Source organism: Canis aureus, chromosome 11 (genome assembly GCF_053574225.1).
Source record: "Canis aureus isolate CA01 chromosome 11, VMU_Caureus_v.1.0, whole genome shotgun sequence".
NCBI classification, from domain to species: domain Eukaryota; kingdom Metazoa; phylum Chordata; class Mammalia; order Carnivora; family Canidae; genus Canis; species Canis aureus.
The window spans coordinates 9,116,276-9,131,212 of NC_135621.1; the positions used below are offsets into that span (position 1 = coordinate 9,116,276).

The 14,937-nt window shown below is 41.0% G+C and overlaps 1 protein-coding gene across 2 annotated transcripts in view; it reads left to right on the forward strand.

Annotated features, from left to right (window-relative positions):
- SRGAP1 (SLIT-ROBO Rho GTPase activating protein 1) overlaps positions 1–14,937 on the forward strand; it is a 270,069-nt gene that overhangs the window by 234,306 nt on the left and 20,826 nt on the right. For both annotated transcript variants that reach the window (XM_077913654.1, XM_077913655.1), the window contains exons 16-17: positions 9,353–9,458; positions 12,818–13,042. In XM_077913654.1, coding sequence (XP_077769780.1) covers positions 9,353–9,458; positions 12,818–13,042 — 331 coding nt within the window. The remainder of the gene's footprint in view (positions 1–9,352; positions 9,459–12,817; positions 13,043–14,937) is intronic.

Below are 14,937 nucleotides of genomic sequence, written 5' to 3' on the forward strand. Positions count from 1 at the left end.
CCTGCAGGGAGCCTGCTTCTCCCTCTGCCTGTATCTCTGCCTCTCTGTGTCTCTCATGAATAAATAAATAAATGTTAAAAAAAAAAAAAGAAGGACCAAGTGCCTCTGAGGAAGAAACCTCACCCACCCCCCACTTCCCAACCAGTTCACCCTCCAATACCCAAGTCCTGCTCATCTCAAAAATCCTTCCAGCTTACGCTTCCTTGCCCGTTGCCATCACCAGCGCTGTGGCTCCTCCGTGGGGCTGCTGCTGACAGTCTCCTCGGTGGACTCAGTCCCTGCTTCTGGGTTGTGTCATCTTTTGCCACCACCCCCGTCCTCCGGGCCATTCCATCCTTCACCCTGCCGCTGGATCCGACAGGGCAGATTGGGTTACGTCACTCCCACCCACCCCGCCTTTTTAAGACCTATTGCAGGATTTCCCACCTGAAGGCACAACCTGGGTATGACCAGCTCATAGAATCGAATTCTTCCTCTATCTGATCTCTTCCTACTCGCGTGCATGCCTCTCCTGCCACCCTTTCCCTGTTTATATATCAGCAATAGCAAACAGCAGGCATGCCAGGCCATCGCCTACCTGCGTGCCTTTGCCCACTCTCTTTGGTCCGCAGTCTCTGGTAGCTGTTTGGCATCTGCTGTGAAGGCTTTCCTGACCTGGCGCTCCTCCTAGCCTGCCATCCTAGCAGAGCCAGCCACTCTCTCCTCTACTGACATTCCACTGTGTGCGTAGGTCCATCATTTTTCTTAATGCCCCACATTGACAGTGTTTAACCCCTTCCTCCTCTGCTAGGGAGAGAATTCAGGAAAGAGGCTCCAAATGCAGGCTTTGGGCTCCAATAGCCTAGGTCCAGATTGCTCCCCAGCTCTGTGACCTTCGGCAGGTTTCTTACCCTCTCTGCATGTAGTTCCATCAGCTGTCAGGTAGGGAGCATAGCAGACCGTATATATCACAGGGCTGTGAGCATTCAATGAGTATTAATACCTGTAAAGGGCCAAGAAGAGTGCCTGGCAAAGAGTATGTTACATGAAATGCCTCCAGTGAACTCCAAGGCCTGTGAGGTCTTAATAGATTATTCAATTTTGCAGCCCTTAATACTCGGCAGGGTGAATTCCAGGTACGTGCTAAGTACCGAATTCATAGTTGTTAAATGTCTTCACCAAAATTCCTTTGGTGGAATTCATGCCTAAAATCCTGGCTCTCACTGGACTGAGTTCCCCGGTCGTTATTCCCCCTACCCCCACCCCACACAGCCTGATGTTTTGTGTTGGATTCAGAAGTGTGCCTGTGGTGTCCATTCCAAGGCCCTTACACAGCCTGAGTCATCACAGCAGGCCTGTGACCCAGCTGGAAAGAACAGAAAAGGAGGTGTCATGCTTCTGGAATTCTCCTTTGGCCTTGTCCAAGAGATTTTCCTTACATCCTAGCCAGAAAGCTTTAACCTGGAAAAATAATAAAGCACTGTACGGTGCTTAGTGGTTTTCTAGGTACATACATCCTATCAGCATTTCTGCTCACATGTACCAGTAGGATAAAGCACCTTGGACTGCCTTGTCTGTATTGTAGAAGGACTTCATACTTTTACTGACAAGAAATATTTCGTTGTGGTTGTTAAAATCTGAACCATAGAGTCAGAAAGATCAGGGTTCAAATGCTAGCTTCACCACTTGGTAACTTGGTAACCTTGGGCAGAGATTGATACTTAATCTTACTGAATTATCTATTGTTTTACCTATTTCATAAAGTCTGTGTGAAGAATAAATGAGATGATTCATATAAAGTGCAGCATCGCGCGGCACACGGTAAACCCCAATAAATGTTGCTAGCTATCATCATGGCAACTGTTACGAGTACCCCCACTATGATCTGAGGTCATCTATGCCAGCACCTCGGTTAGCCACTTACCAGTCTGTCTGTTCCTTGACATAATTACCTCGCATGCATTTAGAAATGATGCTAGTATAACCCAGAAGCATCATTGTGGTGGTTCCAGCATGATTTTTCCCAGCCCATAAAGTGTTTCGTAACAATTGAAGTCAAGCTGTCTCACAGTGGAAGAGTCAGGCTTAGTGAAATATGAGGACCGTCGGGGAAGAACATGGAAAATCTATGGAAATATCTTTTCATGCAGTGTCTTACGTGTGCAAGTGAAGAAGTTGCAAAGACATCCCCGCTGTATTAAAACAGTAGATTGATTAAAGAATGCATAAATAAATAAAACAGTAGATTGATGAAAAACAATGGATTAATCATCCTCAGGTTAGGGGCACCTGGGGGGCTCAGTTGGTTAAGCATCTGCCTTCGGCTCAGGTCATGATCCCGGGGTCCAGGAATCAAGCCCTGCATCGGGCTCCCTGGTCGGTGGGGAGCCTACTTCTCCCTCTCCTCCCTGCTTGAGCTCCTCTGTCTCTGTCTCTGTCTCTCTCTCAAGTAAATAAATAAAATCTATTTTAAAAATTAAAAAAAATAATCCTCGTATTAATTTTTATGAAAATAGTCTCTATCCCAAGACCTGCATCTCAGAGAAGCAGGAGTCCAGGGTTTAAGGCTGCTAAGGATGCTAATCAGTAGACATTTACCTGTGCTGGTAAGTTAAGTAGTATTATCCCTGTTTTGGTTAGTGCTGTAGATACAGAGTTGCATAGTGTTGAGCTGTCTACCCCAAACCTACTTTTCCCCATAAGTCCTGTTATATTTTAGTGCATAGTTTTGCAGAATAGGATGTTTTTCAAGAAGACATAATGAGTGACTGTATATAACGACTCCTTTTCTTCCAACATCTAATCTCTTAAAAAGGAAGGGATTTCTAGCCTTTATTGAGTATTGATCTCTAAGCAAGCATTTTCTCATACCAGTGTGACCTGGATGTGCCATATTTTTTCTGGATTTTCTTTAAATTGTTTGAGAATGGTATAATATGTCATTCATCCTTATGTCTTCTCATCGATGTTAGGATTTTTGATGATTTGAACCATTGGTTAATTGCCAAACTTAATTAACTTAACTTAATCTGCAAAACTTCCTAGGAAACTTCCTGGGGATTCAAAGACTTGATTTTTGCATTCAGAAGGTTTAAAAAAGAATAAGGAGTGCAGATATTTACAAATAAATGCAGTCTAAGTTAGTATGTAATTGAAGCACAAAGATTTAGAAACTCTAGGAGAAAGAGAGAGAGATCGCACACGGGTCGATTGTTTTTATCCATGTCATCTTCTCTTAGCATTGTCATAATTGGATTGATTTTCCCTATTAAGTAAGTATCATGTGATACTTACTTTGTATAGAAAAATCTTCCCTTTGCATCTTTTTTAAGAGTTTATGTAGGTCTCTGAGGCTCCTGAGGGGCTCAGTTGGTGAAGGCCAAGCATCTAACTCTTGATTTGGGCTCAGATCATGATCTCAGGTCGTGATATCAAGCCCCCCTCCCCAGTGGGCTCTATGGGGCTCCTCTCCCTCTCTCTAAAATAAATAAATCTTTAAAAAAAAAAAAAAAAGTTTACATAGGTCTCTAGTTACCACTACTTTTTGCTTATTTTTGGAGCATTTGGGAAAGATTTTTTTTAAGTATTAAGTTATTAATGTGGTATATTTTATTTATGTCCCAAAATACTGTATTCTCTGGAAGCTTGCAAATATATGTAGTAAAAGAAAATGGGTATTAGCATGCTCTCGCTCACTCTCTCTCAAAACAAAACAAAACAAAACAAAACAAAACAAAAAAACTTATCTGGATAAAGACCTGGACGACTCCAGTGCAATATAAATTTGAAGTGACAAACTTGGTAGTTTCTCACCCGAAGATTGTTTGTGTTTGGTTGGGTTTTTTGTTTGTTTGTTTGTTTGTTTGTGTTTGTTTGTTTGTTTGTTTGTTTTTAAACCATCCACTTTGTGAATAGTTTTGTAACTGCTCCAGACTAGGCCCACATATTCTAAGCAGCTTCTAGAATGTACATATACCATGGCTTTGAGATTCCCTGGGGCGGAAGTCCAAAAAGACTTGCCCTAGATGAGCTAATCAAGCAATTTGTGATCTTTACTGGCTGCCTCAGGGCTGAGCCCAGATGACACATTTGCACTTCATTTTACATTTTGTGTTACTATCTAGATGACTACTTGAGCACAAGGAAACTTTTTTTTAGGAGGGCCTTTTACCTATCACAATACCAACATGTGGTCTTGGAGAATACTTGAAAAATACACAGATGCATGTAGAACAAAATACGATCCCCCATCCTCAAAGAGAATCAGTGGTGTATAGACATTTTGTTCAATGTCCTTCTGCTCTTTTTATATTCATGTGCACACACAATTTTTTTTAACAACCAAAGTGGAACTGTACTGTCCATTCTGTTCATAACCAACCTTCTTTTTGACTCTTTTATTATACAAAAATTCGAACATCTGTAAAAAAAGATACAGAAAATTATAATGAACCCCGTATAAACAATCACCTAACTTTAACAATTTACATTTCTTGGACAAAATTATCCCATTTCTATCCCTTCCATCATCTCCCTGACATTCTAACACTTCCTCTGCATATACGAATCTCTGGAAGATGAGGATTCTTTTTTTTTTTTTTATACTACATGGCCGTGATGTCATTGTTATACCTTAAAAAATAACAATAATTCCTTAATTCACAGAACTCAATCTATTAATGATTATTAGAAAGATTTGCAAGCATTTCGTTTCCTACTTAGATGTGCAGCTGGTAACTCTCATATCGAGGCTAAGCCAAGATTCTTCTAAATGTACTAGGACATCTCTTGGTTTTTCTCTTTCCCTTTTCATTCACACACATATGCTATTGATGCACACAACTGATTAAGACCTTGACGTTGTTAGAACCTAACAGTGAACCTAAAAATGACCTGGGACTAGCAAACTCACCTTGAACGCTGCCCGTTCAGCTTTGCAGCTCAGAAATATTTGTGTGGCTGCCCTTAAATAAACCATCTCTAAATGTGGCCATTCATTTCCTTCCCTGCTGTCATACTTGAGGATGAATTTGCATCTGGTGATTTATTATTTGTTTTCTGACAAATACTTTTGCAGATAGTGCCAAACAGAGGAACGGGCATTTCCAGAGTGTAATGGCCATTTGAGATTTTTTGCCATTTTCTGAAGTAACTTGTGTTTGTGCAGTGAATTTTTCACACACGTTCACACGGAGCCATCAGAGCCCCGTGCTGTGAAGTTGGGATGCTGACCTAGGAACCTGGCAGGGCTGGGAAAAAAAACATGAACAAGCCTAGGGAGCTTGGAGCATGTGACCAAGATTGAATGAATTTCACTTTTCCCTAATTACATGAGATCCTGGATTGTGGAAACAAAGGCCAGCTTAAAAGAAATTCAGATGAAATACTGATTTTTTCCTTACTGACAACTTTTCTGCGGGGAAGAAAAGATGCATCTATTCACGGGGCATAAAATTGTGAAAGACTATGAATTGCCACACTCAGAAGCAGCTGGGAAGGCACATTAATCAGAACGTATGGAGCAACCATAAATTTCCACCTGCTAACTGGACTCCGGAGAGTAAATGAGTCATTAGTACCAGAGCAGGGCTCCTGTAGGATGTACGCTGCAGGCCTGTTGAGCAAGCAGCCAGGTAATACCTGAGTCCTGCCCACAGCCACCGTGCTCTGAGGCCTTCGGGACAGATGGATTTGCTACTAGTTCAGGAAAGCCAGCAGTTCTGTTTTGCTTTGATTTATGTTTACGGTGGTTGCAGAGAATGTATACCAGCCTCCCATAATTTCATCTAGTCCTTTTGGTGTCATTTTTTGTACATTCTTGTTGCCTTTCTCTCCTGAAATCTTTCATTTGCGTCTCATGATGCCTTCCTCCCCCAATTCTTTTTAAATTGTGGTAAAATTTATATAACATAAAGCTTATTATCCTATCCATTTTTAAGTGTACAGTTCAGTGGCATTAAATACATTCACACTGTTGTGTCATCATCACCACCGCCCATCTCTACAACTTTTTCATCCTCCCAAACTGAAGCTCTACGCCCAGAAAGCAACTCCCCCTAACCCCTGACAACCACTGTGCTGCTTTCTGCCTCTACGACCTTGACTACTCTAGATACCTTGTGTAAGTGGAATCAAACAGTATTTGTCTTCTTGTGGCTGGCTTATTTCACTTACGCTGTCTTCAAGATTCATCCAGGTTGTATGAGAATTTCATTTCTTTTTTAAGGCTGAATAAGGTTCCTTGGGTATATATATATATATATATATATACCTCGTTTGTTTATCCACTCATCCGTCAGTGATCGTTTGGGTTATTTCTGCCTCTTGGCTGTCACAAATAATGCTGCTGTGAAATTGGTATATCGATACCTATTCTGTGGAAGTGTTGAATCACGGTATTGTACACCTGGAACTAAAACTACACTGTATGTCAACTAACTGGAATTTAAATAAAAAACTTTTTAAAAACCAATGAGTTAAAAGAAAAGTAACCACCAAACAAACAAATAAATACCTGTTCCCCCGGGGTTTTGTTTTTTTTTTAAGATTTTTTAAAATTTATTCATGAGAGACACAGGCAGAGAGAGAAGCAGGCGCTCTGCAGGGAGTCCGATGTGGGACTCGATCCCAGGACCCCAGGATCATGACCTGAGCCGAAGGCAGATGCTCAACCACTGGGCCACCCAGGCGCCTCCCCACCACCATCCCCCTCCACCAGTTATGTTTAAATGAAAGTCTGAAAACAAACAAACAAACAAACAAATAAATAAATAAATAAATAAATAAATAAATAAATAAATAAATAAATAAAAGAAAGTCTGAAACTACTTTTAAGGGGTAGGGGGAACTCAATTTAGAACTGAGAGATAGAAACAAGAGGATCTTAAATTAAGCCTCTTGGGCGTAATGCCTGTGTCTTCTAGCCTGAAAATGGCTTGTCCACTCTGGGATTTGACAAAGATTAAAGATCAGTAATATATGAAGAGTAGTTCCTTTCATATTCTTTCATTTTTTTCTCTAAGACCCCCAAATTAGGCTGAAGTTGCTAAAGCCGTCTCCCTGACAGTTGACCTTAACTTTATACTGAGGATTAGCCTGGAGAATCAGTGGACTTCGCTTATGAAACAGTCCACGTCCTCAGTAAACAATAACAGAAGTTTTGTTGTTTTGTTTCTAATCATAACCCTTATATGGATCTATTTGTGGCTAGAAAAGAGTAGAAGTTATTGCCAGTCAGGAGACCATTAATGGGACAGTTCGTCACTGCAATTTATAATTTGCATAAATATATTAAACCTTGCAACTGTTTGGTGTGAGGCATGAATAGAAAGTCATTTATGCACATAGTTTTTTAAGGACCAGAGAATAGATGCTAGTAAATCTCAATATTTACTTTTAAGAATGAGTCATAAGTCATTTCAAGTCAAGGCTGAGAACCACTGGTTTAAGAGGAATTGGAATGGGAAACTGAATTAGGAAAGTATTATCATGGTCCAAGTTAAAAATAATAAAGATTTCGATTACAAAATTAGCAGCGAGATATCCAGGGGTAGAAGCAACAGAACTTCTGTTCTACGCAAAAATGAAAAATGAAGCGAAAATACCACCTTCCTAGAAGGGATGGTCCTAAGCTTGAGACCAGATGTGCTTGCCATTGAAGAGAACAAGCAAAGATCCTTGAAGGCTGACTACATTTATAGGTCGGAGAGGGTCAAAAAACTGAGAAGTAGAAAGAGAATCAGTTGACTATTGTGTCAGAAATGAAGTCCTGGGGGAAAAAAAAAAAGGCAGCCTGAGATTTTCCAGTAGGATATTTGAATATCTCAAGAGCAATTAAGAGCAAATGTAGTAATATGAAATTAGATTAAGCTTCAGAAATGTTTCTGAAATATTCTTTGAAATTTTTTTCCCAGGAGTGCCTGACAGGCTCAGTCAGTAGAGCATGCAACACTTGATCTTGAGGTCATGAGTTCTAGCCCCGTGTTAGGCATGGAACCTACTTAATTAAAGAAAAATAATAGATAAATTGAAAAAGAAATATTTTTCCCAAACATATCCTTATTGGACATCTTCAAAGTTGTGCTTTATAAAGGGGGTGCCTGGCTGGCTCAGTTGGAGCATGCAGGTTTTGATCTTGGGTTTGTGGGTTCAAGCTCCACCATGGGCATAGAGATTGCTTAAAAATAAAATATTTTTTTAAAAATGTATTTTACTTGATAAAGTACTTTGAAATCCAAGAAAGACAACCAGCTTAAACAGAGAATAGATCTTAGTCCTAGCTCTACCCATCCAGCCAAGTAAAAGGGGTAAGCTGCTTACTCCATTCTCGTTTTCCTAATCCATTAAATGGCGATGACATTGCATGCCCTGCCTACCCCACAGTATTGTTATCTGCATTAAATTGGACAGCAAATAGGAAAATGTATTGTAAAATACAGACCACTGTGCAAATAATGGAGTATTAGTACTAACTTTTTTTGGCTGCTGTTCACAGGCACTTTTGTGTTTAGAAGCTTTGGACAATTTGTATTGCTAGGAAAGAGGTATAAAATAATACTGGGAAGTCCCAGGTACCCCTGTCTTCAGGGAGCTCACTCTCTGACAGGAAAGACAGGATAAGGAAGTAAATAACTGTAAACACCAGGGTATGAGTTCTGTGAGAACAGGAACCAAGTCGCAAACGTATTTCTAATACCTAACTCAGTACTTGAAACCTAGTAGGCTCTCCTAAAATGTGTATTTAAAATTTGATGAAATAACATAATACAAAGTAAAAAGTCATATCAATAAAACACTATCATAGTTTTGAGGATGGAGAGATTCAAAACCTGGTACATGGCCTGAATCATAGGAACACACAAATAAATAGAGGAGGAATCAATGAATCATAAGGGAGATGTGCCCCAAAACTACTTTGGGTGACATGCAGCTTTTGAAACGAGTTGAAACCATGTCAGATGCAAAATCCAGGAAGAGCAGCAAGGGAAAAAATGATTTCTAAACCTAGAAGACGCTAAGTTGCTCAAGACCATGGCAGTCAGAAAAAAGTGATGGGTCAGAGGAGATGCTCTCAGAAGTGGTATTATAGCCAAGCTGATCACTTATTCACTGCTTTGTTTTGGTTTGGGGGTTTTTTATTCACTGTTTTTGGTTACAACTGCATCTCACCAGGGGCAAGGGCTTGCTTATGGTCAGATATGAAATTTGGTCCTCGGTGTTCTCTAGGCTCTGTGCCCAGCACAGAGCCCAACGCGGAGCCTGAACTCACGACCCCTGAGATCAAGACCCGAGCTGAGATCATAACCAACACCCAGTGTTCTGCTTTAAATGTGGCAAGTGAAACAGTCCTGACCATGTTCTCTTCTGTCCGCAGGAATAGATAATCTCTATGAGAGGGCGCTTCACATCCGCAAACTCCTCCTGACCTTGCCCAGGTCCGTCCTGATAGTGATGAGGTACCTCTTTGCCTTCCTCAATCAGTAAGTACTCCTAATACTCTGCCCAAATGCCTGTCCCGCACTTCCATTTGCACTGCTCTGAATTCTATCTTTGTTCTTGGATTCTACAAAATGGCCATTGGGTCCCATTTGTCAGCAGAATCGAGGAGAAGATGATTGAATATAGACCGGAGCTGTGTTTTTCTTCCAGCAGATCAAGGTCCTTGTGTGATAGCTGAAAGATGCAGAAACTGTGGCCATACATGCAAAAATATACAAATATCACCAAAAAGAACATTTGACAGTGAAATATGTGTTTTTCCAACTTCCACCCAAAGCTAATGTCATGAACATTTTTGTCAAAATGATGTAAACCACCCGCTCACTGCAGAAAATTTCTGTGATTCTTCATGTGGAAGTCAAGGAAGGAGGGGAACTATAGATGTGAATTATATGCGGATCCAAAAAAGAACTTCTGCAAACTCAATATAATGAGACGTTGTCGAGAAGAAGATATTTATAAAAGGCTCAGCATCGATGTAACAGAAACCTTAAAAAAAAAATCACTGCATTATTTTCAAGGAAACTTTTAATTTAAGCACCTTGACTTTTCATTTGTTTGACTTCCTTGTAATAAAAATGGGCCCCACTATACGAAAACCTTCCCCAAGTCCTAGCTAAGAGTCCCCTTGCTAATTCAAGGATCTAGCTAAGTCCTTGGAAATAAAAGAATCTAGGAGGAGTAAGCTCGGGGCAGTGCCTTTTCCTTCTGACATGGTTTGGGTTCTCCCTTCCCCAAATTAGGATATTTTTGTCTTCTCTATTTTTCTTCTTTTTTGAGGTTTAGAGTTCTTACAAGCCTTGGGGACTTACTACAGTCCTGCTGACTTTTATTGAAATCATACCCACCAAGCTGACCCCAGAAACCAGGTATCATCCAATGGGGAGATGCTTGCAGGGAGCTAAAATATGCACGAATGACAGTAGGAACCCGTTTGTATAGAAATCGCCACTAGAAACAGGATCTAGAGAGATGGAGCTTCATTACCCAAGGGGTTTTAAAAACCTGCAGGCTTGCTGACCTGGGCGGGCGAGCTGGCTCCGAAGCTCCAGCGAGCTGCTGAGCAGTGGCAGCCGCACATCACAGAGGAGCTGCTATGGGGCCAGCTCTATCCAGAGGTGTCCCCTGAGGAGCTCTGCCCCTTGCTGGCGAACATGAGGGGGATCCTTACGTCTGTTGTATCTGTTGCATCAGCAGACATGGATTTCAACCAGCTAGAGGTGTTCTTGACAGCTCAGAAACCAAAAAGCAAGGTGGGATCACTTCTGACCAAGCTGCCATCATTTCCAAATTCTGGAAGACCCATAAGATAGAAATTCGAGAGAGCCCCATGAACCAGAGCCATTGGGACTGTAGGCTGGGGGCCTGAGCTGCAGAGTTCATGGCAAATCCCAGGCAAGGCACTCGGCTCATGTGCACACCCCTCTTGCCATAATGGGGCTGGAAATAGGGAAAAGTGGCCTGGAAACTGAATTTCTCTGTTTGGCATTTGACCTGCCTCGCTGAAGATGAAGTTCTTGGAGCACAGGTGCTCATGATCCCTCCCTAGTTAGGGACTTGGGTTGAGTTTTGTTATTGTTGTTGTTGTTGTTTTTGATCTTATTCCCTCACTAGGATTAAATCCTCAAATGAAAAAAAAAAAATCCAGAGACTTGCCATCTTCACCTTTCCTTGCATGTGCCCCCCTTCCCCAGTGTGGAGCGCCTCGAGTTCCCCCCGGCCCTCTACGTGCTGTCCCCACCAAATTTTCCTGGCACACCTGAGCAAACCCACTTCGAACCAATAAACCACAATAGCCTAGGAAGGCAGACTGGGCATCAAGAAAGTTCTCACAACCTGAATCTAATCTCAACAGAAGAGCGAACGACATGCCACCAGTCAGCCGGCTGGCATTGCTTCCAGCATTTATGCCCAGAGATGCCCCCTGGGGCTCGCTGCACCTGCCTTCGTGCAGAAACCAGCCCCAACCTCTAGGGTGGGATGCTTGGGACAGGAATTAGAAGAAGAGAGAAAGCCTCTTGTCCCTTAATAGTAAAATCGAAACATGGTTATATAACATTTTTATAACAAGATTTTGCTCTTCAAGCCAGCACTAAATTTAAGATCCAGAAAGATTAACTGTGACTCTCCCCACTGAGCTCACATGTGTCTTTTGAAAATTAGGCCGTTCTTATTCTGAGTCTCACTTCTCCTCCGTGCATCCATTTTCCAGATGATCCGTAACATGATCATTGCCTTTACTGTGAACCTCTTTAAAGAGTGTATGCTTGAGAAATGGCAGAAGGAAAAGGCATATGTTAGCTGAGGAAATTACGCTTTTGTGTTTTCTGCTTTCTAGGCTATCTTATTTCCCAAAATGGGTAAAGGATCAGGTCATGTGGTATTTCCTTTTCTTTGTGTCTGTCACCATCCCACAAATGTGACTGAGTCTTTTTTTTTTTTTTTCTCTTCTTCCATTTGTCATCTGTTCACCTGGATTTCACATTTCCTTCCACGATTGACATTTGATTCTTGGAAAGATCATGTCTCTGGCTTCTCCCTAGAACAGCACCTTTTGCACATGTTCCAGGCAGAGCAACAAAGAGCTGCCTTATTTTGAGTCACTTGTGGAAAATATCTCACAAATATCCACTGGCCTGAATTTACAAATTAGGACCGACAACCAGAAATTTCCCCCCCAAGTCTGTAGCCTGCCAGCTCTACGAGGAATGGGAGTTTTGTCGCTGCCACAACATCTTCTGTGACATTGACTGTTGGGTAGTTCTGGTAGTCTTCCCCAAAAGCAGATTATAAAGCCCAGAGTTCTTTGCTTGCTTTCGGGGGTCACAAAGAAAAGGTGCTTTGTTTTCCTCTAGGCTTTCCTCAAGATTTATAAGGGAGAACTGAAATCTGAGATGTTTTTGAGTAGGTGGGAGGACATTTTAAAGATATCCACAAGGCTTTATGGAGCTCACTACTGCCCTTCTCACATCTACTGGAATGGCATTTAGAGCCTCACCCTAGTGTTTGTGAACGAAACTCATTTACTTGATCCTGGTCTCCGTTGTAATCAAAATTATCTTAAGCTCTGTTCTGGCTTTGAAAAATGCCACTTAATTAAGCAAGGAGGATTTATATTCCCCGTTTAGTTCTTCCTAGCTGAAAAGTTAGAAGTTGCTTTATTTTCTTTGTAATTTGCTGAGGCAACTTAAAAGAGATGGAACATTATCTTATTCTGATGATAAAAACCAAACAAAATGCTTTGGATCCCTATTTTCAGAATATAAAGTTTCTTATCTAAAACATCAATTTTCTTTTTGTCTCTCCTGTTCTTTTGTAACCCTTTTCTTTTCCGTCGTAGCCTTTCACAGTACAGTGATGAGAACATGATGGACCCTTATAACCTGGCCATTTGTTTTGGTCCCACGTTGATGCCCGTCCCAGAAATACAGGATCAAGTGTCTTGCCAGGCTCATGTGAATGAAATTGTCAAAACCATCATCATCCACCATGAAACTATTTTCCCAGATGCTAAAGAGCTGGATGGCCCTATTTATGAGAAATGTATGGCTGGAGACGACTATTGGTAAGTCCGGGAATTTTAGTTTTCCACACCCCTGGGAAAATTATGAAAGAACAGATATTGATTTAATTAAGAAAAAGAGTTGACTGTAAGTTGCCAAAGATTCCAGTTTTAAAAAAGAAGAAGCAGGAACACTTGAGATAAATTAGAATACTAAGACACATGACAGCACTGGCCTCTTACTGTGGAAATTCCTATTCATCCCTCCCTTTTCCCTATTGAATGATACCTTTTTAAATGGATCGGCCCTACTGTATCATCTGTAGAGAATAACGGTTTCAAAACGTATTATATGGAGCTGCATTAATTTTACTATTATATCAGGCAAAGATAACTGATTGAACTGACAAATTTCATTTTTCATTCTGAAATAGTTTGGGCTCTATATAAAGAATTTCAGGGGCACCTGAGGGGCTCAGGCACTTAAGCATCTGCCTTCAGCTCAGGTCATGATCCTGGGGTCCTGGAATTGAGTCCTGCATCGGGCTCCCTCCTCTGTGGGGAGCCTGCTTCTCCCTCTCCTCCCCACTTGTGCTCTCTCAGTTGCTATCTCTGTCTCTCTCTCTCTCTCTAAAATAAATAAATAAAATCTTTTCTAAAAAATAAAAATACTCCAGATTTATCATTATAAAGGAGGGAGCCCTGTTAACCAAATATGTTTTCATTCTTAATAATATCCATTCTTACTAATTAGTATTATCCTAACCAATGATAGTAGTGCTGGTCATCTTAAGCAAATATATTTTAATTTGGGACACCTGGGTGGCTCAGCGGTTGAACACCTACTTTTGGCTCATGGTGTGATCCTGAGGTCCTGGGATCAAGACCCACATCAGGCTCCCTGTGAGGATCCTGCTTCTCCCTCTGCCTGTGTCTCTGCCTCTCTCTCTGTCTCTCATGAATAAATAAATCCTTAAAATATATTTTTTATTTTATCTAATTTATTATTAATTATGCCATTGGATTAAAAAGTGTTTAATATGGCCGTGTAGTCCCCAATGAAATATGAATATGGGGGGGGTGGTGCAGTCATTTGAATAATCCCAAAGGCAGGGAACCCTAACATGTTTGTGCTCACTATGTGATCTATGAATTCCTGCTTCTAAGAAGTCACATGCAATAAAAGTAACTTTGCTTCCTGGAGCCCCTACTACAAACTGAAGATTGACTATTTCCAGAAGCACTCCTTTCTAAATGTAAACAACAAAGCGTGATAGATCCCAGTTCTATGGTGCATCCAGAAATTTGACACCTGAATTCAGAAGTATCTACTCGAGCACTTAGTGTGTGCAAGGTACTGAGTGAGCTTGGCTCTAGGAAGAGAAGTGAATAAAACTCAGCGCTGCTGAGATGCATAATTTTATTTTCATCGTTGTATTGATTGCAAGGCCAATATTCAGGGCTGTATCAGTAAGTTCTGTTGTCTTGTTCCTTTTATCAAAGAGCGACATGTGGAGGTCTGGTCAATATTATCTGATACATTGGATCCTAAGACTTTCGTGGTCACTACTTTTTTACAGACAGACCCCATAATAGAGAGTCTTGGAGTCAGTAACACTGTGCTTGATTACGTCCTTCACCCATGCAAAGCATCCTCTACAGGCATCGGTCATTTTATTTTATTTATTTTATTTTTTATTTTTTTAGCATCGTTCATTTTAAACAGAAAGTCCGTGATAAAGTAGTTACCCTTCTCCCCAATACCAGCAATATAAATGGGCTTTACAGCAATGGCAGGTTTGTATTTGTGACAGATGCACGCCATTTACCGGCATACATTTGAGGAGTGTGATTGTATTAAAAGGTAAGTTTTTAGAAAGAATAAAATCATGACTCTCTCAAATCTACAATGAACTTGTGTCAAGAAAAGAGAAAGATGCTGCAGCCAATTCAAAGCA